Source organism: Thunnus albacares, chromosome 5, assembly GCF_914725855.1.
Source record: "Thunnus albacares chromosome 5, fThuAlb1.1, whole genome shotgun sequence".
NCBI lineage: Eukaryota > Metazoa > Chordata > Actinopteri > Scombriformes > Scombridae > Thunnus > Thunnus albacares.
The window spans coordinates 23,515,449-23,541,411 of NC_058110.1; the positions used below are offsets into that span (position 1 = coordinate 23,515,449).

At 37.9% G+C, this 25,963-nt stretch overlaps 2 protein-coding genes across 5 annotated transcripts in view; one reads left to right on the top strand and one right to left on the bottom strand.

Moving 5' to 3' along the window:
* The window catches only part of zmp:0000000926 (ataxin-1-like), an 89,052-nt gene that overhangs the window by 49,318 nt on the left and 13,771 nt on the right, over nucleotides 1-25,963 (bottom strand). The window lies entirely within an intron of this gene.
* cdh26.1 (cadherin 26, tandem duplicate 1) lies at nucleotides 4,459-15,147 on the top strand. Its single transcript, XM_044350816.1, has 19 exons — nucleotides 4,459-4,503; nucleotides 6,610-6,669; nucleotides 6,772-6,864; nucleotides 6,981-7,142; nucleotides 7,243-7,390; nucleotides 7,643-7,812; nucleotides 7,924-8,052; nucleotides 8,135-8,320; nucleotides 8,443-8,714; nucleotides 9,732-9,877; nucleotides 9,983-10,213; nucleotides 10,304-10,525; nucleotides 11,285-11,409; nucleotides 11,549-11,623; nucleotides 12,404-12,469; nucleotides 12,675-12,758; nucleotides 13,513-13,554; nucleotides 14,039-14,110; nucleotides 14,332-15,147. Exons 1-19 carry the CDS (start codon nucleotides 4,477-4,479, stop codon nucleotides 14,548-14,550), a joined length of 2,529 nt encoding a protein of 842 aa, XP_044206751.1. The 5' UTR covers nucleotides 4,459-4,476; the 3' UTR covers nucleotides 14,551-15,147.

The following is a 25,963-nucleotide window of genomic DNA, read 5'->3' on the forward strand; positions in this document are numbered from 1 at the left end:
AATACAACATCCTTTGTCCTTAGACCCTCGATTCGAATAAGGAAAAACTCCCTAAAAAAAAAGGGAAGAAACCTCAGGAAGAGCAACAGAGGAGGGATCCCTCTCCCAAGACGGACAGACGTGCAATAGATGTTGTGTGGACAGAATAGTCTTGCAAGAGGCATGTTTAACCTTTTACTCCAATACTGTCAATAAAAATCCTGGTAATTTAAAGGTTTCATCATCTCAATAATCAGTGTCTTCAGATCCTGATCTTACTCTGCTATCAAACTTAAGACCATTGTAAGCAATGCAATGGGTTCCTAAAATCAGAGTCAACAACAGTTAATCTTCCTTTCCATTTATATTGCAATGCCGTCATGCAATGCCCCAGTAGCTCCCCTACCCTTTTCACTGAGATCATCCAGGGTGAAAATGAGGCTATAATTAAACTAATGAAATGATCACGATCCTTTTATGCCTTGGATTCTGATCCAATGGCCCAATACCCCCCCCCCCCCCCCCAAAACTTCTAACAGCCCCCACAAGCTTGAGTATGAGAAGCAACGAAAAAATCACTAATTTTTTCAAGAGAATGGGATCTTACAGGACTTAATTAAAAACCCTTCAGTATCCAAGGTGCCAGCACTTTCAAACTCAGAGAACTTGTCCTCAACTTCTCATTACACAATCCCCTTTGTGAGACAGTGCAAAAGCATACGTCAAATGATAGTTATTGTCGTCACAAGAATTGACAATCTTGTATTTTATTAGGCAAAAGAATCAGTGATGGATCCTCAAAGGTACACGCAAAATGTCAGAATGACATGGAATGAACTTGTGATTTAATTGGTTAAGTATCACATACCAGGACACCAGGACATGTAACAAAAGAATAGCTCACCTAATAATTACCTGAAGAGAACATTTGCCTGCAGTCTAAACATCTCCAGTTGTGAGTACTATCCAGTGGTGGAAAGTAACTAAGTACATTTACTCAAATACAACTTTGAAGTACTTGTACTTAACTTGAGTATTTCCATTTGATGCTACTTTATACTTCCATTCCACTACATTTCAGAGGGAAATATTGTACTTTCTACTCCACTACATTTATTTGACAGCAGTTATTTTTCAGGTTTATAACAAGCTTTTAAAATACAACACATTGTTAAAGATGAAACCAGTGGTCTCCAACCTTTTGGCATTTAAAAGTCTTACAAAAATCAGTGTGTAGTCACCTTTCACATTTCAGATGTCTATGAGTTAACAGCTCCACCAAATAGTGATTTTTCCCTCTAAACTTTTCACATGGTTTCATTTCAATAGTTGTTTTACCACTCCCATTAATCATCTCACAACCCCTCAGATTTATCTTGTGGCCCTTTCACTTTCATACTTTAAGCACATTTTGCTGATAATACTTATGTACCTTTACTTAAGCAGAATTCTTCATGCAGGACGTTTTCTCGTAATGGAGTATTTTTACATTGCTGTATTGGTACTTTCACTTATGTAAGGGATCTAAATACTTCTACTGGTACTATCTCATTGCGTGACAAAATCAATTGGGAGGAGGTTAATTTTCCTGCCAAGAGTTGTTTTCAGTCTCCTCACAACGGCTGTTGAGTTGATAGAAAAGTCACTTTAATTACATTCCCACACTGTCAAGACACTGACTAGCAGAGCAGGTTTGCATTTCTACATGGAAGACAGAACATCTTCCTATTGAACTCAAAGTTAAATATCGCAATTATGTATGTCACCTGACATGGGAACACACCCTCTAGCCCCCCCTGCGGGAGGGGCTAGAGGGTGTGGACTACTTTACTCAAGCATCAAAAAAATGGATCGATGTTAGGGTTTATTCATTTGTAAGATCATAACGCAGTAGTTATTTATTTATGCATAAAAGCCTACTATCAGTACAGAGGAGTGGGAAGTGAACTGTGGACTGTAATGAGAATACTAATAATTTTAAGTATCCTGTCTCTGAGTGCTAGGTTTCGAAACCCCAGCTATGAATCTGTCAAACTCTCAAAGGGCTGATCAGGATATTAAACATGTGCCAAACTTAAGATGTGAGAAGAATGCGATAATATCACAGCATGTCTGAGCTGGTTTCTGTGTGGACTGTGAATATGTTCCCATGTTAATGTGAGTTTCCTTTGGAAAGCTTTGTTTTTTTAGTGAACTCACTGCAAACTGCCCAACAGTGAGAGCATACAGTACACATTAATGTGTCTGTGTGTGTGTTCTCCCTGACCTCTGATTAATAGCCTACAGCCCCTCTATGACCCTTTGTGGGTATGGAAAATAAACAAATGGTAAAGGACACAAACAGAATATGTGATTACGTTAGCAAATGACATGAGAGTCTTTACTCAGACATTACACCACTGCTAGGGAGAAGCTTCTCTAGCACACTAGTTAGTTTCCATAAATAAAAGAAAATATATAATTGCCTGTCATTAAAAAAAACAATTAGCCAATGGAATGGGGTGGTAACTATGACTCAGACAGTTTCTCCTTTGAATACAACTGCAGCTGTATCAAGTTTTTCTGGTCCCAATCCAAGTCCTGTTCGTCCTGTAGTGGGTATCTGCTGATACTGAGTGAGTTTTATAATTACATTGTAGCAAAGGATTGGAAATGTTGATCTAATATGTATCTTTCACATTGAAATAACAAGTGTAACCTACTGATGTAAACTGATCATCTTGAAGTATTGATATAATATGAATGAAAGTTTAACTGGTATATGATACGCCTGAAATTCATGTGATCCACTAGAGAGATAACACACCATTCAGAGTAAAGAAGCTACTAGTTAAATGTTTTGTACACTGCTACTCTTTGACCAATGAGACAGAGAACACTTGGGTCAGAGTTTAGTGAATCATGAATGTCAGAATTCAGTCATTCACCCTACTGTGCCCACATAATTTTTCATAAACACTCTAATTTTCATTCGGATATATGTGCGAAATGCTGACAATGTAGGCTGTTGTTAAAGGAGAGGAGCATTGCAACATTAGCAGGCTGAAGTGGACGTGACACTGTAGAGTACAGCAATAAAAGGATCGGTACTCGATCGACTTTATTTTAGCCGATTCCGACCCTTTAAAATATGCTTGAATCAGCCCAGATAACAATCCATTGGATCGGCTTGGGACATATCTAAACACAATGCATATACTCATTATGGAAAATTTTGCGATACTCATTAATTTGCTATCATAAAGAAAAGAAAAGAAAATATGGGGTCAGTTTATAAAATTTTCAGAATTCAACTCACTAATAGTGAAAGTCATTGACATCATTGGACAATAACTCATTCATATCAGCTTACCCAGCAAAATGTTATGAATGTATGCTATTATATTCAATTACATCATGTAGACTGGAGTTAGAAGAGTGTTTTGGTCACAATGCTTCCTCTCTTCATTCTTTTTTACTCACTAACCACAGTTATCTTACAGTTGCGGTTAAGCCTTATCAATTTCAATCATACTTGTACTTGAGTGCATTCAAGTACTCTTTTAATGCCCTATGCCAACGTCTTAAAAGAGTACTCCACAGATTCAGAAAAAAGGAGATATTGTCTCTTTTATTTCATTCTTCCCCTGCCTCTTTTTCAAAACCTTGCATCTACATTACTCAAGATGTGACTTGATTCTGTACATATTTGGGTGTGTCATGTTTGCTGTGGCAAAAGAACCATCAAGCCTCAAGCCTTACGCAGAGAGGAGGAGGGGACTACAGAGACCTGGTATCCTCACTTCTTTCCACCTCCAAAACTCCAGATTTTGTTCCCCTTAATTTGATGAGAACTGTTCCACGTACAGTTTTGTGTTATGCTCTCTGGCAACATTGATATTTACACTGACAGAAAAAAAAACCCATTACACAAATGGAGAGGCTCGAGATTAGATAATAGGTTTGTTATGTGCAATTTAATCCTTTGACTTTGCCAATTTCAAGTGACGTTTCATTGAGACGGTACAATAGGAAAACTCAGATAAACTTCATCTCATACTTACAGGACCTATGACTTTGAGCTACGTTTGCATGCAATGTTGCCACATGTAAATAAGACATGGTAAGCTGAGCTATAGCGCTGGAGGAGTGTACACCTGAGCCGAGTCTTGTTTCTCAGCGCACCCAGAGAGTGCAGTACATGTTCAAATTACCCCATTAACTAAAACACTCGCTCACAAAATACATTTTGTTACAGAAGCAAATACACTGGTAAATACAGAAAGCACAGCTCTGACTGGTCTTTCCCTACACACAAACTGTATGGGCAAATATCACATAATTACAATATCACATAACATATTATATCACACCTACACACATGAACAAACACTCCTTTGTTATCAGGGAAGTCATCCAACCTGCTACCTGAGGGCACTGTGGGCTGTCCTCTCTGCGTTAAAGCTGTTGCTGAATTTGGAACAGTACTACAGACGACACCAAGCAGAGTGGATCAAGATGAGGACCATTTCTCTCCTTCTGTTGGTAGGCATGACATTCTGAACTATCTATAATCTTAATAAAGCATCATACCGTTTGAAAATGCAATTTAGGACAACACTGAACTTGAAAAACAGAGTGAATGTCTGGTTATTTTTATCATGAAGTATTTGTTTTGAGAGAGTTGTGTTTATTGTGATTGTAAACTTGGAAATAACTACAAAATGTCTGCACATATAGAACATGTAGTTTCTGCTGTAAGTTAAAATGGCTGCAGGCAAATGTAAATGGATGAATACATCAAGCAAAACCAGTTCTATGCATTATATTGTGGAAATACAAGTTGTGGACACAGTAACCTGAGTTCCTTACAATACAATGGTATACGACATTACCTCCATATGCTTAATGAAGGCACACATTTTCAACAGTTATTGGATTAGACTGGTTTATAATCCAGATGTGTTCCTGTTATTAAGTGCGTCGCAACTTAAGAATCTTGAAGCATGCAGTGTTTTGAATCACTCACTTCCCTCTGCGGTCTCATCTTTTGCAATTACGCTTCAAGGAGGTTTTTGTGTCTTTTTATATAAAAATCAGGCTTTTCACAACTTAATTCTGAGCAACTCGAGAATTTCTTTTGTTTCCTAAAAAAATACCACTAATTACTTGTATTGTAGCTTAATTCGCTGTGACATGTTTGAGGTTTTAGCTGAGTAATGTGCTCCGAGGGCCTGCATGAATGAGCCTGGATATTTAGGGGTGTAGGTATTTATTTGTAAAGGTGTTCTACAAGAAAAAAGCACACTGCAGGCTTGTAGGTAGAAATAAAAAAAGGAGGATATGGCATGTTCATGATGATTAGTGTGGCTGCAGACCTCTGAGTAACTTTCCACATTTCCGATTTTTTCAGCGACTTGAATAAGCAAATAACCAAATTACAATCACTCTGATTATAAGGTGACATGATGTTTGGCCTGTGAACAGTGATTTGAAACACCTATTCTATGCACTATAAATGTCACTCATATGATTGCCAGCTTTTATTGTAAAAAAAGACAAGATCTGCCAAAACACTGATGTAAAGATAGAAATTCTGAACTTGGGGCAACCTGGTAGCGCGGCTAGGATTAATCACGAGCTGAAATTTCCCCAGTTTGTAATTCTTAAAATTCTAAACTCATGGTTCAACCGGAGACTGTGGAGTTTGGATTTAAGAGGGTTGTGGGATACAGTCAAAAGAATATAAAGAATAAAAAAGTTCCAACATCACTGTCAGTAAAAACATTTGCAGTGACCCACATGCTTCACTGTTGATTGAAGTTTTGTTAGATGTTTTTCCATAATAATTTCTGTAATCGCCATAATAGGGGTTAGTCGATGCATCAGTTACAGGCCCTTGACTCGACTCTCATTCTGTCAGCCACGTCATCATACACAGAGTAACACGGGGACAGTACAACAGGCTGTAAACTTTTACAGATTCTGTAAATGATCTACATACAAAACTGTGATGAAAACAGAGAGAGATGATGGAAAAGGAGGACAGCGCGATGAGAGTGTCTGTGTTTCCTGCCTCGAGCACTCGGCTCTGGTGTTAAATGTAGTGAAGTTGGCTAAACTGTTGCTTAACAGTACTGGCGTCTCTACCGTCTAATGTGAGTTAACTTTGAAAATCCTGAGCCAGGGACCGCCCTTGTACATTCCTGCTCAAAGGCAAATTGAGAATAATTGGTTGGTTGCACTGTTTTTGTCTCACAGTCTAAACTCACAAGATAAATTGGAAACAAGATTTTCGTAAGTAAGTCTAAGTCTAAGTCTAAGTAAGTCTAAGTTTGCTCTCTGATAGAGGGGTGTTCACCTAGGATAAGTGAGTTAAGAAAATGGATGAATGGACCCATCTACGTTTGTTATCTCAGGAGCAAAATACAGTGAAGGAAATGGAGGGAGAGTCAGAGGGACAAACATGCAGACAGATAGTTTGATGGAGAGACAGCAAGGCAGACAGTGAGACCACGGCAATAAATTAAACTCTAAAGGAAAAAATAAGAGTAAATGAGCAGTGTGCAGCAAGTGTGCAAAGAAAGTTCTTTAAAATGTCTCTGTGATGACAAGAATGAGTATTACTTCCCAGTTTTCTTATTATTGCAGGTTGCATTAACAGCCGCAGCAGAATCTCATCAAGGCAGCCACAGCAGGCGTGGCAAGCGGGTAACTGATTCATGTTTGGAATTGTAATCTCTTGCCATAATGCTTTGCATCAAGCAGAAATTGTACCAATCCTGTATTAAATCTCCATTCTGGGTTCAACAGGAGCTTTTGATACGCTCCAAAAGAAGATGGGTTTTGTCTACGATTGAATTAATAGAGGAAGATCCAGGGCCATACCCCAAAAGGCTTTCACAGGTGAAGACATAATTTTGTGGATGAAATAACCATCAATCAACAATCAATTTGGCAACTCAGTGCTCATGTCAAACAGGCAGACAATAACAGCTCGATTGTTTGTGTCTTGACACTAGATGTTTAATGACAGGACAGATGAAGCGAGGCAACACCATAGGTTTCAAATAAGTGGAATGGGTGTGACTAAGGGGCCACTGAACGTGTTCTCCATCGATGAACAAAGTGGGGTTGTTTATGCCCATAAACCCATCGATAGAGAAGAATACAGCCTCTTCCATGTGAGTTAATGCTGAATTACCAGCCACCCTGATAATAAACATACCTTATATTGGCTTGTAACCACTAGAAATAATCTTACATGAATACCTTTACCCACAGATCAAGTTTGACATCTTTGACAAACACACCAACCAAAAAATAGACAAGGAACTTGCTTTTGATGTAGAAATAAAGGACATCAATGACAATCCTCCCCTATTTTTCCAACCTGAAATAAAAGCCAATGTGAAGGAAAATATGCCAGAGGGTGAGTATACAATAGTGCAAATGTGCATATTTTCTGCTTGCAGTCACTAACTATCACACATCAAAAAAATGAAAAAAATACCACAGCGAAGGCTATTCATGAGTTCCAATAAAGTCTAGACGGTTTAACAGAAAGATGAGAAAATAATCGTTTCAACCCTGGGCTTAGTCATAATGTGTATTTTCTCTTTCATTTCCATTCTTCACTTAATTAAAACACGTTCCTCACTCTCCTTTCCTCAACTCTTTGCAGGGTACTTGCCAGTGCAGCTGCAGGTCACAGACAGAGATCAGCAGAACACGACAAACTCTAAAGTTACACTCAGTGTGATATCACAGGACCCGCAAGACCCCAAGATTGAAGTAGTTCAGATCGATGGCAGAATGGCACAACTCTCCTTTAAAGGATGTTTTGACTATGATGTGAGGCTCAATGACTTACTGTACCTACACCAGTGAGCAGTTGTATATACATGCACACACAGTGATTTTTCAATATGCTATCTAAAATATTATCTTTTATATATGTTTCAGAAAGTAAACAAGTATGAAATTATTGTTGAAGCAAAGGATCATGGAACACCGTCCCTTTCCTCCACTGCTGTTATTACTCTCAATATTGTTGACGCAAACAATCATCCACCAACATTCAAGGAGACAGAGGCAAGTATTATAATTATTGTTATTAAAGTTGCTTTTTAGATTGATTTATGATGTTAAAGATGACAATGTTCTGCCTGTCCAGTACAATGGAGAAGTGCAAGAAATGGACATCAAAAATGATGTTTTGAGAGTTGGGGTGGAGGACAAAGACACTCCTAAAACCCCTGGCTGGCGTGCCAAATACTTCTTCATTAAAGGGAATGAGGAAGGAAACTACAAAATTGAAACTGACCCTGAAACTAACGAGGGCATTCTGAGTGTCATCAAGGTAATTCTGCGTTTCTCACTCTAAAAAATATTTATAGTGGGCCAAGCTCCAACAAAGTTTAATTATTCATCATAAAAAGCAGCTGCACCAGTACTGATCTTGGATTTGTGTCTGTCTTCCAGGGGAAGGATTTTGAGCGTACAACCTTAACAACCCTGCTGATCGGGGTAGAAAATGAGGAACCTTTATTTGTTTGTGGAGATAAAGCAACTGGCGGAGCAGCATCCCCACCTGCAAATTCAGTTAGCATCAAAATGAAAGTGGTTGATGTCAATGACGCACCTGAGTTTGAGAAAAAAGTGGTTGACGTGTATCAGAGGGAAGAGGAGGAGCCAGGAGAGGTCCTGTTCACTCCAAAGGTTCATGATGTTGACTCTGACATATCCAATATAAGGTTGGTGTGTACATACAGTATGCCTACTGACTGAGCTCATCCCCACCTTGCAAATATAGCTTGACCAATACTAGATTTTTCAGGTAGTAACTGATATCAACATTTGAGAGTGCGGTTATCTCAATAGCAGGGTCAATCTGGGCATATTTCAATAGATCTGTACCTGCTAAAATAAAACCTGCTGCAAAGCTGCTTTCAACGGTCAGGCTCCACAGTACATATTTTGCTGCATATGCATATTAAAATTAGAGTGTGCCAATTTGAAAAAATATTTGGGTGCACTGGTGTGAGAGAGTTCTGACACTGTGACTGAAAAATGTGTTTAGCTAAACTCCAACATTAACAAATCGGTTTCTTACTAGCAAAGTGTACAAAACAGTCAGGGAGAACCTTCTAATTTTTAACCAGACTGACCATCACTTTTACCAGTTAAAATGACAAATGTCTCCAGTGGCAGGTTATATTAGTTGTTCACAATTAATTCACATTTATTTTGAGAGTGACTTGATTGACAGGCAAAAATAAAACTTAAAAACCTAAACTTCTCAGTTCTCTCTAGTGGACTTAATATTTAATGGTGACACTGTTTCTAAATTACCACAAATATAGGCTTGGCAATTTCAATACTGGGAGGCAATTATACCAAAACTTATATATCTGCAATAACCTAACTGTTAATGTATTGGTATGACCCTGACTGCAGTCAACTACCAGTTCACCAGGCATAGCATATAAAATAAAACTAACATTACTTCAACTACACACTACCTCAGGTAGTGCCTGCCTTTGTGTGCTAGTGGAAATATTAAATATATAAAATGCCAGCCTAGGAGTTGCAAAAGAACATTTAAGTGCATGCCCTTTCTCAGTTAGTCTTGCCACCCACATGACCTCAGATTCACTGTGGTCACAACTAAGCTAAAGCTTTTCCAGCAGTTTCCAGCAGCTGCAATTCGAAATTCATATTGTCACTTAATATATGCTTTTCCACTCTCTAATTTCTCCTGCTATGATCAGGTATGTGCTGTTAGATGATCCAGCTGACTGGATGATCATTGATAACAAAACAGGACAAATCTCATCGTCTAAGAAGATGGACAGAGAGTCACCCTTTGTTGATGACCAGGGCAATTACAAAGTCCTCATCGGTGCCATAGATGATGGTATGCAGGACCACTGGTAAACTAATATTAAAAAAAAAAACAAAACAAAAAAATAAAAGCCAAGATTAATGAAGTGGTGTTTTTTTCTTTGCTGCGGTTACTAAGGTGAGCCTCCAGCCACAGGTACATGTACTGTCGTGGTTCACCTGGGGGATATCAATGACAACAAGCCTAAGCTGGTCAACAATGGCGTCATTTTGTGTGGAAACAAGGTTGACAAGGTCATGGTGGTTGCAAGTGACTCAGATGCGCCTCCTTTCAGAGGACCCTTCAGTTTCTCCTTGGAAGATAATGACGGAACTCTAAAGCAGCGATGGAAACTAGACCCTAACTTTGGTGAGTACATTCCTCTAACCCCTCCTTATTAAAAACACAATTGTTCCAATCAAATAGCCACTACACACCTGTCTTTATATCCTTCACCAGGTGAGGAAGCTGGGCTTGTTAGCCTGAAGTCACTTGCTTATGGAAACTACTCAGTGCCCTTGGTGATTCAGGATCAACAGAGTATGACTGGACATGATACTGTGGAAGTGATGGTGTGTGACTGTGGAGAAGGAGAGGTATGCCGTAGCAAAGAGCCTCTCTCATCCAGTCTTGGGGCAGCTGGCATTGGACTGATCTTAGCAGGATTTCTCTTATTTCTATGTGAGTATGGCAATCAGCATCAGTAGAACATTAACAAAACCAAAAGATTCATGATCAATAAACCTGTACTGACCCTCAAAAGGTTTTAGTATCAAGTACATGCAAATAAACTGTTCTGAGAAAATCTAACTGTTAATTTTCGGCTCATTCCAAGACCAATTAGTCATTTAACTAATAGAGGGGTGAAGAATGTCACTTATTATTTCTGTGCGACCTGAAGACAAACTTTGTCTCTAATTTTATTCAGAAACTTTGTTTCTGAATAAAATTTGTGCATTAGGTTTAGTGTGCAGGCATTACCCTTGTAATAACTTTGCATCTACTGGCTCTTGCTCCTGTGCTGATGTGTATGCAACTCTGCCTGTATATGACTTAGCATTTCAAGCCATATTCCTTACTTTACTTTAAACCTGTATTTATTAATGGAGGTTTCAATGAGAGCAAGGCTCCTATTTTCAGGAATGCCCAATCCACAGATACATACATTCACACCTGGAGGCTGACCAAAACAACCAAAGTCTCATTTAGTGAACACTGAGCATCTTCACTGGAGCAATTAGGGGCAAGGGTACCTCATTGTTGGTAACAAAGGAGGGGCAAGCACTGCTCTTTCACTTTTCCCACCTAGATTTATCCTTCCCGTGTGGTGATTGAACCTGCTAGGCCACTACTGCTCATGATAATTATGTGGCAGCTATGTATGTAGAAAACACAACATGTACACTCTGTTTTCAGTGTTACTTTCATGTGTGTCAGCAGTACTGCTAGTCCTCTTTATATGTGAGTGTGGAGGAAAGGAGTTCAAGCACATCCCCATGGTTGAGGACGAGGGCAACCAGACACTCATCAAGTACAACCAAGAGGGAGGGGGCTCTGAATGCAAGGTGTGTTGATTGCGTTGTGTGCGTGCACATTATAAGGACAGCAACATTATGCTATATTACTCAACCAACCCTACTGTGTCACCCATTTTTTGGGGGCTACCCTATTACTTATTCTTTTTTTTTTTCTCTTCTCTGCCAGGGTGAGCCCACTCTGCTACTGACACCTACACAAAGTGTAGCTGTACTAGATGGCCTAAAACAGGGCAGCACGCAGGTACTCCTCTCCTCTCTCCTTAGCCTATTATTCCCCTTTTTGTGATTGACTTTTTCACAGCAAGGTCTTAGGTGTGTCACTGTGAGTCCAATATCAGGGTGTGTCAAAGGGTAAGAGTTAAAAAATGCTTCAGTAGAGAAAGAAAAAAGAGTGTAAGGGAAGGCAAGGCAAGTTTATTCTTTATAGCACATTTCAACAATAAGGCAATTCAAAGTGCTTTACATAGAACATAAAAGCAGCAGAAGTAAAAAGACATTTAAAAACATATGTGGCTACTAATCCTGCTGCAAGATGAATGACAGCTATAATCCAGTAACTTTGTTACTTTTCTTTGTCTCTCTGCTAGAGGTGATGGCAGATAGACAGGTATGTGATGTAAGGCTGTATGTTAGGATGTATGGTGTAGATACATTTACAGCATAAATTACAGAGGTTGTCAAGAATTGTGTAATTAGTAGGTAACATGGCGAACTTGAACAGAAGCATGACATGATTCAAGAAGACATCTTGGATTGCCTGCTTCATTATTTTAGATATACTGATCAGATTTACTGCAGTTAACTGCAAAACACTGTAGTAGCCTTTGAACGTGAGTTTTTTGATATACCAATAGACATACAGTATAAATTTAAGGAGTTGTTTTTTTCCATAAATTGATCTTGCAAATACATTTCCCTTTTCAAACATTTATTTGAATGCTTTGCTAAATGCCACAGACAAAAATAATTTTACTAGGCTATGCTTGTGATAAAGCTTTATTAATTTGCTCTTTTCAACAAGATGTATCAGATGCCTGCAGTAAATACCCAGGACATGAATGCCTACAAGAGTGCAGGGCTCATGCAGGTGAGTAACAGGACTTTGAATAATTTATGTTTCCTTTATGTGTTTGAGCTTCTTTAAGACAAACGACTATGAAGATTTAGAGGAATGTTTATAACAGCAGGACTTAAATGATTGAATAAACAAACAAGTGTCTTGTGGTGCATGCAAATATGACCTTGCTGTCCTCTACTATGCTCTTCCACCCTGATTTAACCTTAACGTATAGTCCCTACAGACTAACTCTAACATGGTATCAGCGGGCAGGCAGCATCAAAGAGAAACTCTCCGAAGCCATGGAGGGCAGACCATGGTGAGTGGTTACAGCTGTGTTTACAATAACTGCCTCTGATGAGTGAGTTTAACATTGTATTTGTGAGCTCTGTTGCTCTGATAGGTGTGTTTTGAAGAGAATGCTTGCTTGAATCCACAAGAGGGTGCCACAACCTGTATTTTAATGTTGCGTGAGCAGCACCTGTTTTCTACTGTCTGTGAAACACATACTGAGTATCAGCAGGAGTTTTTTTCCCGGTCCCCTTTGTTGAGTGTTAATCTGAAGACATCTGAAAAACCTGTTGACTGATTTAAAAAATACATGATCGACAGGCAGATTTCTTAAAATTATTTAGAGATTTTGGAGAATTTTTTATTTTTGCAATTTTTTCATGATAAATTGTTTGCATGAAAACATGGTACATGTGTCTAATAATTGTCTATCCTTATGCATATGTTGATAAATTTTAGTGTATTTGTTTGCACATTAAAAATATAGCAGCAATGTAAATCTAGCAGAGTAAAAGAAATAACTTACACAGATACATTCAAATACACACTTACACCTACGCACAAATGCAGTTTCTGGTGCTGTTAATTTTTTTTTGTGTGTGTTATACTGAGAGATGTTTCTAATATTTCAATCAACCCTCATTTATATTTTATAAATGATAGAAAAATTTCACAAATACAACAACTGTCAATGAGCATGTAGCAGTATTACGCACACGTCTCCAGATAAAATCAAGTAAAGCTAGTGACGACTGAATCAGTGTTACTTTCCTTTATTTCAGTACTCTACGTGGACTGCAAATACCAGGACAAATACCTACCAGGTAAGTGGTGCTTTTCATTCATTTTAATATCTCTTAGTAAGTAGTAAAATACAAATATAGGGCTTTATCATTGGTTAGTCTTCCGATTTTTAAGAATGCCAGAAAATAGTCAAATATTCCTGTCATTGTTCCAATATGATAGTCTCTAATAGCTCATATTGTCCAACAGTCCAAACCCAAAGATATTCAGTTTACTATTATATGTGACAAATATTCATAAAATACTATGAATATTTGTATTTAAGAAGCTGGAGAAAGCAAATGTTTGCAATTTTTACTTGAAAGATTGTTTGAAAAATAACCAAAGCTAAAATTATTAATTTTGCAAATGAATTTCTATTGATTAACTAATCATTAAGTTCCTATATAAAGTATAAACCTCTTTGACTGAATTGTATACACTTTCTTCTGTATATACAGTGCATATTATTTTGACTATATACTGTTTTTGACTATACTGTATGATCCTCCTTGCTGTTAACAGGGAAGCTCATCAAGGTACCAACACTCTTTCAGCTTGCGGTCAAATCAACACATTGCAGATCACATCGACAGGGTAAGAGATGTTGTCTCACACCACACAGAGCTAAACACAGGTTTAGTACATGAATGCCTGATTATTCAATAAACTGCACTGGCTGCACTAATTGGCGGACAGACCACAATCCTGCTGCAGTGAACTGGATTAAATTAATCTTCATGTATATAACATGGATGAGGATAAAATTACTGAGTTTTTAGGTAATGAAATCTATTTTTAACTCCTAAATTCCGCAGAGACTGCAAACGATTGATGGAAACCATGTAGACCACCCGGTGTACCAACCCTATGAATATGCCTACGAGGGACAGGGCAGCAAATGCCAGTCACTGGATGAACTGTCACTCAGCAATTTGGGAGATGATGTTCAGTTTCTGGATGATTTGGGGCCAAAGTTCAAGGCCTTGGGAGCCATCTGTAACCAGACAATTCAAGAAAAAAACATACAACTTTGAAGGGCAAAGCTGAACTGGGATGTTTTGGGTTTTTTTTCCCAAGCAAGTCTCTCTTCACTTCTTGTTTGTGATTGTGATTATGGACTGATCTCACTGGAACCTTGGAGAAAATATATACCACAATGGTTGGATTTTTTTACTTTTTTTGGGTACATTTTGGACTTAAACATCTCATATATTCAGAGCCAGACATTGTATACTGGCATCTATCCACGAAACAAGAATTATGTAGTAAAGGCTGTATTTTGCTTGCTTGCGGATGGAATTATTGCACTGCCCAAACTGTCATGCACTGGCTGTTTTGAAATGTTTTGTTTTGACAGCGACTGGGTGTGCTTGGTTTTTACTTTGCTATTTTAAGAGTGATTACTGCCATGTCTCAGTGCTTTTAACAGCACGTCGTTTCTAGTTCTGGTGATTTTGTAAGGACAGTATTATATGTCAAGACACACATGTATCTGTGGAAAATCTGTAGATATTTCATAGTTCAACCACTGTATATGTTTCCTAAATAACTCCTGTCGTGCTTTATTTTTTAATAATGATTTTTGCCTCTGTTTTAAACATGTATTCCATTAGTAAAACAAAGTGAAATGTGGTATTTGGAGAAATATTTGCCATTACTAACAGATATGGTGGTGGAGATCTTTGGGGCAAAATCTTTTTACTAGTATTAGGTGTGGGGGAGAGGGGTGTTACAGTATAATTAGTACAATTCTATGTAGGACAATACTATAATATAACATCACAGTTTCATTTTTAATCCCTGTAATTACTTGTATTAAATTCTTTTTTTACACTTGCACACTACTAACTGAACCCAAAGATCGTGACATGAATTGCAGAAGAGGGAGAGGTTGTCAGTGAGGGAGTGGTGGCAGTATAAATGTCATGCAGCTTGTCAGGAGGGTAGATAGCTCAGTTGAAGCGACTGTTTTCTTACCCCGCATATAATTCCTGCGATAATCCCACCTAGTATTGTGTAGTTTACTTGAGCCAGTGCCTGAGAACTCTTTTCAAAACTGATGACAGCATCGGTCTATGGTGTAGGTATAAAGACTACATGTCTAAATGATGTTTGTGTCATGTCCATTTCCTATCATCAACTCCCTATGTCAGAGCCAAAACAATATTCAGTCTGGGTGATTTTATTTGAGATATGTTTTGATATTTTGCCTCCCTTGGCAGAACTTGTTTTTTGATTAATGTAATGTGTGACAAGGGACTCAACGCATGAGTCAACACAAAACATTAGTGTGTATAGCTCAGCGTCATCAGCAGGCAATACATGGATGTGTGTGTTATGTGCTGTAGAGGTCAAGATCAAGATATTTTTTTATTTGTCTCCATGGGGAAATTTGTTTTGGACTCTACGGTGGAGTTCCACAATAAATTAACAAATAAACAGCACAGACTAACAACACAAGGTGATGAAGGTGTTGAAAGTGCAAAAGAAAAAAGGAGATTGTGCAGGGTGAATGTAAGCTGTAGAGAGGGAGAGAAAGAGTACATGGGCCAACTTTTTCTTACCTGGAAGGCCCAGGTGAACTAAACCACCTGAGAACTCTGCCAGTTGTCTGACATTTCATATCAATAACTCTTTGTGTCAGTGCTAAAAAAAATCTTCAGCCTGTTTGATTTCATTTGAGATATGTTTTGATGTTTTGCCAATGGTCCAATTATCTCAGGTACAGACAGCCTTCAGCTCCAATTCCCCGCACCCAACAACCTGAAATCATGAGGAACACTTTAAGAGCGAGAAACCTACTAGCAATCGATGCAGATAAATTGCAAGCAACAGCTGCATGAAAAAAACTGATGCATACTGATGCACGGAAAAGATCTGATGAGAAGAGATGGACACCCTTTTTAATATATATATATATTAATTAATATTAATATATATATATATATATATATATATATATATATATATATATATATATATATAAAGGGTATAAAGACTAAACCTATCTCAACACAGCAGTTTGGTCTTTGCAGTAACAGGAAAGTGAGGAACAGATAATAGTGAGGAATATGGTCAGTATGGAATGAGGTTCAATCACTGACCCGAAAGTACACATCAAAATGTTGACAAAGCAAATAATTAAAAATGCTCTGCCTTCACAAAATTCCAGCAACCAAATAAAACTGGAATTACCAAATAAGCACTAAAAAAGTAGAAAATCCAAAGGTTCCTCTAAAACAAAATCTCACTAGCCAACCCAAACATCTCAAGATGCCTATACGCAAGAGACGTTACCCAGCTACAACACAACTCACGCAAAACAAAAGCAAATCATGAGCTGTACTGCTTATTAACAAAGCTGCTAAACCAAGAGCTCAACAAACACAACAAAGTCCTTATTGCCAGTTATTCTAGTTCCTCACCTACTAAATCAAGTTCTCGGAGGCATACCAGGTCTGAGCCTAGTCAACAATGCAACACACAAGACCAGACAAAGGCACTTACTTTTACAATGGTTACAAACCCCACAAAGAAACACTGGGACATGAGCAATGGTGAAATCAAGGATGCCACAATAGAGCCCAGCCCTATCTAACTAATCATACCAACTAGCTAACTAGTTCCTAACCCCTGTCTTCCTACAGATACTTGTGGAGGATACTTATGCACTGACTCCACCGGAACTAAAAGGCAACCAGAAAAATGGTGACCCTAGGGGAACCAGGGAAATGCTCCCTAGATATTGGGCCTCATGCAAAAACATTATTGTATTCTTATCCTAAAATGACACTTTTAAAATCCCTGTCAGGATTAGCAACAAGTAGTCACAGGAAAACATTATTATTAATTGTTTCTCTTTGCCCCCAGTACCCTCTCCTTTACCTCCTTCACCACCAGTCTGTGCCACTGGCTGCCCCTCCTGCCCAACTTATTTTTATGACAGCCCAGAGAGCCGAGGTGTCAATTCTGAAAATCTAATCATTATTAAACCAATCAGTTTATCTCTTCAAATCCCAACCAGAGTTGTCCTACTGAATGTGAGGTCCCTATCAAATAAATCATTTATATGTCAAGACATTATCTCCTCTAATAAGCTGGATATGTTTTTCGTCACGGAAACTTGGCTAAATAAAGATATTTGGGGGGGGGGGGGGGGGGGGGGGGGGGGGGGGGGGGTTGCTGTAATCTTTAGGAATATTTTAACTTGCTCCCCTGCTTCCTTTGGTGCCTTCTCTACCTTCTTAGTGAATTTTCTGAGCTCCTTTCTGTTGTCATATCAAGATATGACAGGCTTTTAATTTTAGGTGATTTTAATATACATGTCTGCTGTCCTACCAATACACTGGCTACAGATTTTTTGCATCTTATTGACTCTTTTAACCTAGTGCAATCTGTGACCTGCCCAACACATGTTAAAAATTATACTCTGGACTTAGTCCTTTCCTATGGCCTTTCGCTTAGCAATTGTGTTCTATGTGACATCTGTGTGTCTGACCATAAGGTTATTTTATTTGACACTCAGTTTCCTCTATCCATACCAAAACTGCCTGCCACAACTCACTCCCATATAATCAACTCTACCAAACCCATCCTGTTTTCCAGTGCCTATAGTGCTGATTCCACATTCCCAGTTATTGAATCCTCCGCTACCCGTTTAAATACTAATGAACCAATAGACCTCTCCCATAAGTCTTGTTTGTCTATCCTAGACTCTACTGCCCCTTTTAAGACTAGAGCTAGAAAGACAAAAGCAGACCCCTGGCTGAATGAATCCACACGCTCTAAAAGAAGGGATTGCTGGAAAGCAGAGCATAAATGGATAAAGGATGGACTGCATGTCTCCTATGACATCTATAAGGAGCTTCTCATTAAGTACCAATCCTCTGTTAAAGATGCCAAAGCAAAATACCTCTCAGATATCATCACTAAGAGCAGTCATAACTCCAGGATCCTGTTTAGCACCATAAACTCTGTCATTAACCTCTCTGCTTGCTGCACTACAAATTCAAATCAGCTGTGAGCAGTTTAAGGATTTCTTTATAAATAAAATTGACAGCATTAGGTCAAATATTTCTCACTAGCTATTGAGGACTCTCCTGTTTTTAATCTTTTCCACCCTGTCTCTTTACCCCTGCTTGTTTGCATAATTGCAGGCATGAAGCCTACTAGCTGTCAGCATGATGTAATTCCAACAAAGCTTATAAAATGATTTTAACAGTTCTCTAACCACAGGCACAGTCCCGTCTTGTTTTAAGCATGCCATAGTTCAGCCACTCCTTAAGAAGCCTGGTCTTAACAAACAATGTTAGGCTAATTTCTAAGCTTTCTTTTTTATCTAAGGTTTTATAAAAGATTGTTTTTAATCACCCTTTTGTGCTGTGGATGCTGGTAAATGCTCCATCTTAATTCTTCTAAATCTCAGTGCAGCCTTTGATACTGTTGACCACACAATTCTCCTGGATTGCTTGCAACGCTGGGTCGGGCCTCTCTGGATCCGCCCTTGATTGGTCCCACTCTTACATTTCAAACAGAATATCAACTGTTTCCATCAGCAGCTCATCTTCCACACCTGCAAATATTTCAGGGTTCAGTTTTAGGTCCTCTTCTTTTCTGTCTTTACATGCTCCCATTAGGAAGAATCATCCAAACTCATTACAATCACTTTTCACTGTTATGCAGATGATACTCAAATCTACCTACCCCACAATTCCCAAAATCAGGCTGATGTAACTAAATTACAAAACTGTCTCTAAGACATTAAAGACTGGTTAGCCCATAACTTCCTTCAATTAAATGAGGACAAGACAGAGATCATAATCTTTGGCCCCCCCACATCATACCACTGTTATTACTCAGAACCTCAATAACCTCTCCACCTACATAGTGACCTAAATTTCAACAAACAGGTAAATTCCGTTGTCAGGTCCAGCTTGCCCCTACTTATATCTCAAAACTTCTCACTCCTCTTAGCACCGCCAGACCCTTCAGATCCTCCCACTGTGGCATGTTGGCTGTGCAGAGGCCATTAGACAGGCTTTTTTCCGTGAGGTTTGCTCGTATGAGTGTTCCAAATCAGATTCACCAAACTCTCTTGACTGCCAGAACTTGTCATAAATGGCTCATTTTAGCCTGATGAATGTCAACTGTTCATGAATAGGTGTGTGTTCATGCGATGTTATCAATAGCGTAATCCACGTCCCTAAAATTGCCATATTAGGCTCCATTTGAGTAAATTGGCAGCCATGAGGATGATGATATGGTCAACAGAATATAAACTCTAAATTAATTAAGCAGGATTCAAGATGTTTATTGTCACTGCGGATATACAAGTAGCCTACAATTGAAACAAATGTTTCTGCCCTTGTGAAGAAAGGCAGAGATGATCTATTCATGACTTGTAGGACAGGTTTGGGCCACTCATAAAATCACTGAGAAAATTGATCAATGTCACAACTAAGCAATATTACACAGAAGGGTGTGCTTTACAGTCATTGTTAGCACAACAGTGATGCGGGCAGGAACGAGGCGCTTCCGCCTACAATTGTGTGAAATACTCTGGTTGAAAGGCTTCATTAATGTACAGTAATATATATAGGTTAGGCAGAGATGATCTATTCATGACTTGTAAGACAGGTCTGGACCACTTGTAAAATTATTGAGAAAAATGATCAATGCCACAAATTTTCTTAAATCACTTGTATGTACCTCTTAAGAACAAATCTCTTACATACCAGTGGTTTCTGCATGAGGCCCATTGTCCTTACCCACATTCTCTGTCACACTAAAGTGAAAACAATAAAGTGGTTGAGATCAACCACATCAGCCTACAGAGGGGATACATGGCCCCTACAAACTAAAATGTGTCCATAGTCACCAATTACATACACCAGTGCTGACCTTAAAGGATAGGTTGACAACTTTTCAACTCTGTTTTAAAACAACAGTCAGGTGCCCGTATGAACACTGAAAGAGGTTTTCCTCGCTGTAATCATTCCTCCTGTTCATACTGGCTATCAAAAGATCCCCTTCAAATGTGCTTTCAATGTATCTGCCACAGTTCCAGTCTTTTTAGCATAAATTTCCCTCTTTCTGTTTCCTTGGACAGTGTTTCCCTGTTGAGCTGCGGTGGAAGTATAGTAACAAAAAGAGGGACTTTGGCACTAAAACACTGTAAAATTGAAAGATATCTACTTGATTTGACTAATTTGGACGATTTCATATTAGCTTCAGATAAACTTAAAAACATTTTTGCACAGAAGGAGGCCTGTTTTCATTGAATTTTCACTTTTGATGGAATATTTTAATAGCCAGTATGAACAGGAGGAATGATGGCAAGAAAAACCTATTTCAAAGTTCATTTGGGCACCTGACTATTGTGAACCCGTCCTTCTTCAAAAGAAATGGGTTTGCATACTACACAACTACATAAAATACTTGCATGATGCTCCCAAAAATAATCCACAATGCTAAATACTAAAGGCAATTTACACAGCTAAAAAGTGCTTAAACTCAATTTAGCATTCACAAACCAAATTAGTCACTAACCACATTGGTCAATAACACTGACTGTCTAATTCAACCAACCGAGCCGCAATTTGTAACATAAGGCTGTAGTTCGTGTATATAGGTCAGCAATGAAGGCAATGCATATATGTGTGGGTTACAGTATTTGCTGTGGAGGTGCTGAAAGTGCAAAACCAAAAGAAAAAAAAAAAGGGTAAATGCCTGCTGAAGGAGAGGAGAGTAAGGCTGAATCCCAGTATCCACACTTGACAGCACTTGCAGACTTGCAGACTCGGCTGCATTCCTGGGAAGTCTGCAAGTGCTGCGGGATGTCCAAATCCACCTTCCATTATGTCCCCAAGGGAGACCACCTTAAGCAGACTTTCTGTGGACTTCTATAGTGTCCGCTCATTGTTCAGACTTCACGCTGCTTTGCTCTGAAAATGATCCGTAATCCACAGCAATATGGAAGTGAAGATGTTTTATCAATAATAAAAAAAATCATCATCATCATCATATGTAACATATTTACTTTAGTAGAAATTTGTACTTTCATTTTTGTTTTATACGTTTATTGCATAAGTTGTTAATAACAAAATCATAAAGAACCATTCAGATAAACTGTTTGTCACACTAGATACAGCTGTGCAGCAACAGGACAGCAAAGAGGTAAAACACAGAGAGTAATATGCAAATTTACATTTGATATCAACAACTCCCTGTGTCAGTGCAAAAACAATCTTCAGCCTGTGTGATATGTTTTGATGTTTTGCCTCTCTGATCCTTGTGTAGCTTTGGCTGAAAGGCGGTAGCAGAGCTTGTTTTCTGATTAATGTATATAATACATTTTAAGTGTAGCACAGAAAGTAATAATAAAATAACCACAAACTTGCCAACCAGCCCTTTAACCCCGTATGTCTGTGAGTGAGTGAGTGACTGAGAGAGTAATGAAGTTACACCACTGGTCGGATAGCTGAGTGTGGGAGTTTCCCCAGAAAAATGGTTCAGTGCAAACAGTATCTATTACATCATCAGGGAGTGTTTACAGTCATGTTCCCAAGCTCTCAACGAGACTGAGAGCCTGTTAGACCCGAGTGTAGCTCATTCTCTGCAAGACTGAGAGGGAACGTAGCTCCAAAATAAGTTTCAAAAACACACATTTACCGACCGAAGCATCTCACACAGAGGCTCCGACACTGAGAGCACCAAACCGCAGAAGGTCTGTGGACACAGTCACGTTTCACACAAGCAACACACTGTATTGGGGTTGTTTACACTCAGCATTAATGATTGACTTGATAGTTACTGCATTAAAACTATTTTTCAGGTTGTGGGTAAGTGAAATAATATTATTAATTAAATATATATAAATATATATAATATTATTAATATGCTGTACAAATAAATAAACTTAAACTTACACAAAAACAAACATTTTAAAAATGCTGCAATGTCCATGTCTGATGGTAACCAGGCAATGTACAAATCAAATTTCATACACGGTCCAGCCATGTACTAGGTTTTGACCCAGGTTTGTTGGGTGTTGTCCATTTACAGTTCTTATCTTTTTCCCTGAGAAAGATTACCATCAGGGCTGCTCGTAAATGGTTTGGAACTGCCTTTCTTTATTGCAAAATGTCCCACCCAGGTTTGTACGATGTTGGCAGGAGTGTCTCACTCACTCAACTAAAATGATTCATGTGACATACGACGCTTCCTTTGATTTCCTGCGTATATTAGATATATGAGTCATTCTCACTGTTGCAGTGGAGCAATAATGAACTACGTGGGCTCAGTAGATTTATGCCCACAAATCTAATCAGCAAATTTGTTATCTTAATGTATAATTTATCTCTTATATACATAATAAAAACACATATTATACCACAGTTCTGTTTTTAGCCTTATCGCTTGTTTATTGTCTACAACTACAAGTGATCTCTGAGCCTTTCATTTCTGTTTCTGCTGCAAATTGCTTAAATGGTATGTAGTAATAAAAGTGCATAACAGAGGTGGTGAAACATTCCTCTGTATGGCATCTTATGGAGACACATCCAAAAAACGCTTCTTCATATTATAGCAAACAAAGCTTATGGAACTCACAGACGGGAGGCCAGTCTGAGGGTAATTTTGTTGTCAGTCAGCATATTTCCAGTACTATCACAAACAATACAGACAAAACACATGATCTTTTTAAAACAAATGAGATACACAACGATGAACTGAAAATAACAAATATAAGCAAGCACCAATAAACAAAACAAAGGGTTGACGAACACTAAAAAACACAAGAGCATGAAAGTAAGTCAAAGTAACTCTACTAGTAACTCTAGTAAGTCTACTGTCAACTAATCACAGAAGGAACAAAGTCTTTATTTAATCTTTATGAATAAAATGCCATTTTATTGCTGTAATTGATTGATTGACATTTGTAGTTTTTTCCATATCCGATCTCTTCAATATTTAATTCCTATCCACATAAAAACAAAGTTTTTCTCTTTATTTTATAAAGAAAGTGCCATGCCAAACTGTATTAAACTGCATGAAATAAAGCATATTTTATTCCATATCTAATTTTTATCAGGAAAAGAATCCAGTCTCAACTGCTACAGGCAGGAATACTTTCCCAAATTTAACATGTGTGCTGTATTAAAAGAAAAAAAATGCCCTCATATAAAATCAATTGCTAATTGTGTTGGTATAACTGTCCCAAAACTGTGCTCAATTCATATGTTTTAAGGGAATAACAATGAGGACAAAATCAGTCCTAAAGCCAGATCGATGACGATAACTAAAAAGCGAGTCAGGACAAATTTATTTGTGTAGTCTGATGCTATCTCAATGGGCTTTACAAGAGCAGAAAAATGTCCTGACACAAGCTCACTAAACCAAAAGTGTGAGAAACTTGGCTTTGAAAATGAAAATAGGCTTCAGGTTTTTTTTGAGCAGAATATAATAATGATAAATAATAATAGTCACACACATACATGCAATGTAGTCTATTCTGTACACACCAAGGCTGAACCTATAAGCTCCTATATATAAACAAGTCAAAAGGTATGTTTTTCTCTAAAACCATGGAGCAAACCTCCTAATGCTGATATTCTCATCAAAGGTGAAAAGACTGACATAGTCACTGATTTTAAATATCTTGGTGTGACATTGGATCCAAATTTGAACTTAAAGAAACATGTTAAAAAAAAAAAACAGTTAAAACCATAAAGTACAACTTAGCAAATTTTAGACATGTTAGAAACTGTCTCTTTGGACGCAGCCAAGATTTATGCATGCTATGATTCTTTCCCATATGTCTTATTGCATCACATGTTGGGGGCAGGCTGGAGAAACAGCCATAAAACCTTGAGTCCTTATACAAAAAAACTCAAAAAGCCAATGCATTTCCATCACTGTAGGGTACTGGAGAAAATCAATTTACTAAGCTTTGAGAATTTTAGATTATTCTCAAATTTGTGCCTAGTTTATAAAATTTTAAATGGTTTGGTCCATCCTCCAGTATGTGACTTTTTGAACACTTGCTCAGTAAGTTCTATTAGATCCTCCAGAATATCCTCTATACAAAATTGTACCATACCATTTCGTCACACTACATTTGGGCAGTCAGCTTTCTCTGTGAAAGCCACAACTCAGTGGAATGCCCTACCTGATGATATGAAGAACTGTAGTTCCATTAATACGTTCAAAACCAAATTAAAAAATCTACTAAAAGCCACTCAGCTCTGTAACCACTGAATCTAAATTTCATCTATGGTCTTCTCATTAACGCAAATAATCTTTCTTTTAATTTGACAAGTTTACATTATTAATTTCTAGTTGCCATTGTGGGTGTATGTGATGTGCTATTGTGTGTAGTTTTGTATTTTGTATGATGTGTTCTGTGTGTTTTTTGCTTTGTACTGTTTGTTATTGTGCTGTTATATGTTTTAATTGTAAGGGACTGCAGATGAAAATTAGCTTGAAGCTAAATCTGGCACAGTACATCAAATGTCAACATTTATATTTCATACTGTACATGATCCCATTAAATAAAATACAACATATACCTGTGGTACATTGAGGCTTTAGCATAGCTTGCCTGAAGTTCACGGAGAACCACAGTGTTCACTATCAAATACAATGAAATCTTATTTGATCGTCGTTTTTTAACAGTAGCAGAGTTTAGTGCAGGTCATTTTGATTTCCACAGGCTGTCTGCTCATTCAGACCAAAGCAAGAGTCAATCACATGGCTCTGTTCTTTTGTTTTGTAAAATTTAAACAGACTAAAATTAGATTTAGAATTAAAAATGCTTGAGTTAAATAGAAATGACCTGCAATAAACTGTGTTATTTTGAAAAGAAGTAGCAATAACATTTCATAATATTAAGCATTTAAAATGTATCATTTTTAAAAATTCAATGGTATATATTTTATAATATTATATATTATATCATGAAATGTATCATATATTTTATATAATAATGTCAAACAATTTGGATCTCTATAGTTGCTAGCAAGCTAACTGCTTTTAAAGCACATTTAAAACCTACTCCAGCAAAGCTAACTGCTTTTAAAACACCTAAAAAATAAAAATAAAAATATTCACCTTAAAAAACCTACATTGAGATTAACTTTTTCTTATGTTGCATCTGTGTGATTTTAATTTATTTTATTTATTTGACTGTGATCTGTGTTGTTTTATTCATGCTTGCTTTCTTTTACCAGTTTGCACATTGTGAAGCACACACACACACACACACACACACACACACACACACACACAATAGTTTGTACACATCTAGCTGCTGTGAAGTGTCTCAGCTTTCAGCTAGGATCCTGTAAGGCTCATGTGAGGTCATTTGTTGTGACGTAGGCCCTCCCACTCGCAGGTATACTGCAGCCAATGCCTGCACTGGCATGCAGTCGCGCTTGGACTCAAGTGTAT

Coding starts and splice junctions, on each gene's coding strand:
- cdh26.1 (XM_044350816.1), top strand. CDS start 4,477: ATGAGGACCATTTCTCTCCTTCTGTTG. Junction 7,813..7,923: donor AAGGATGTTTTGACTATGAT/GTGAGGCTCAAT, acceptor TATATGTTTCAG/AAAGTAAACAAGTATGAAAT. Junction 12,470..12,674: donor AGAGTGCAGGGCTCATGCAG/GTGAGTAACAGG, acceptor CTTAACGTATAG/TCCCTACAGACTAACTCTAA.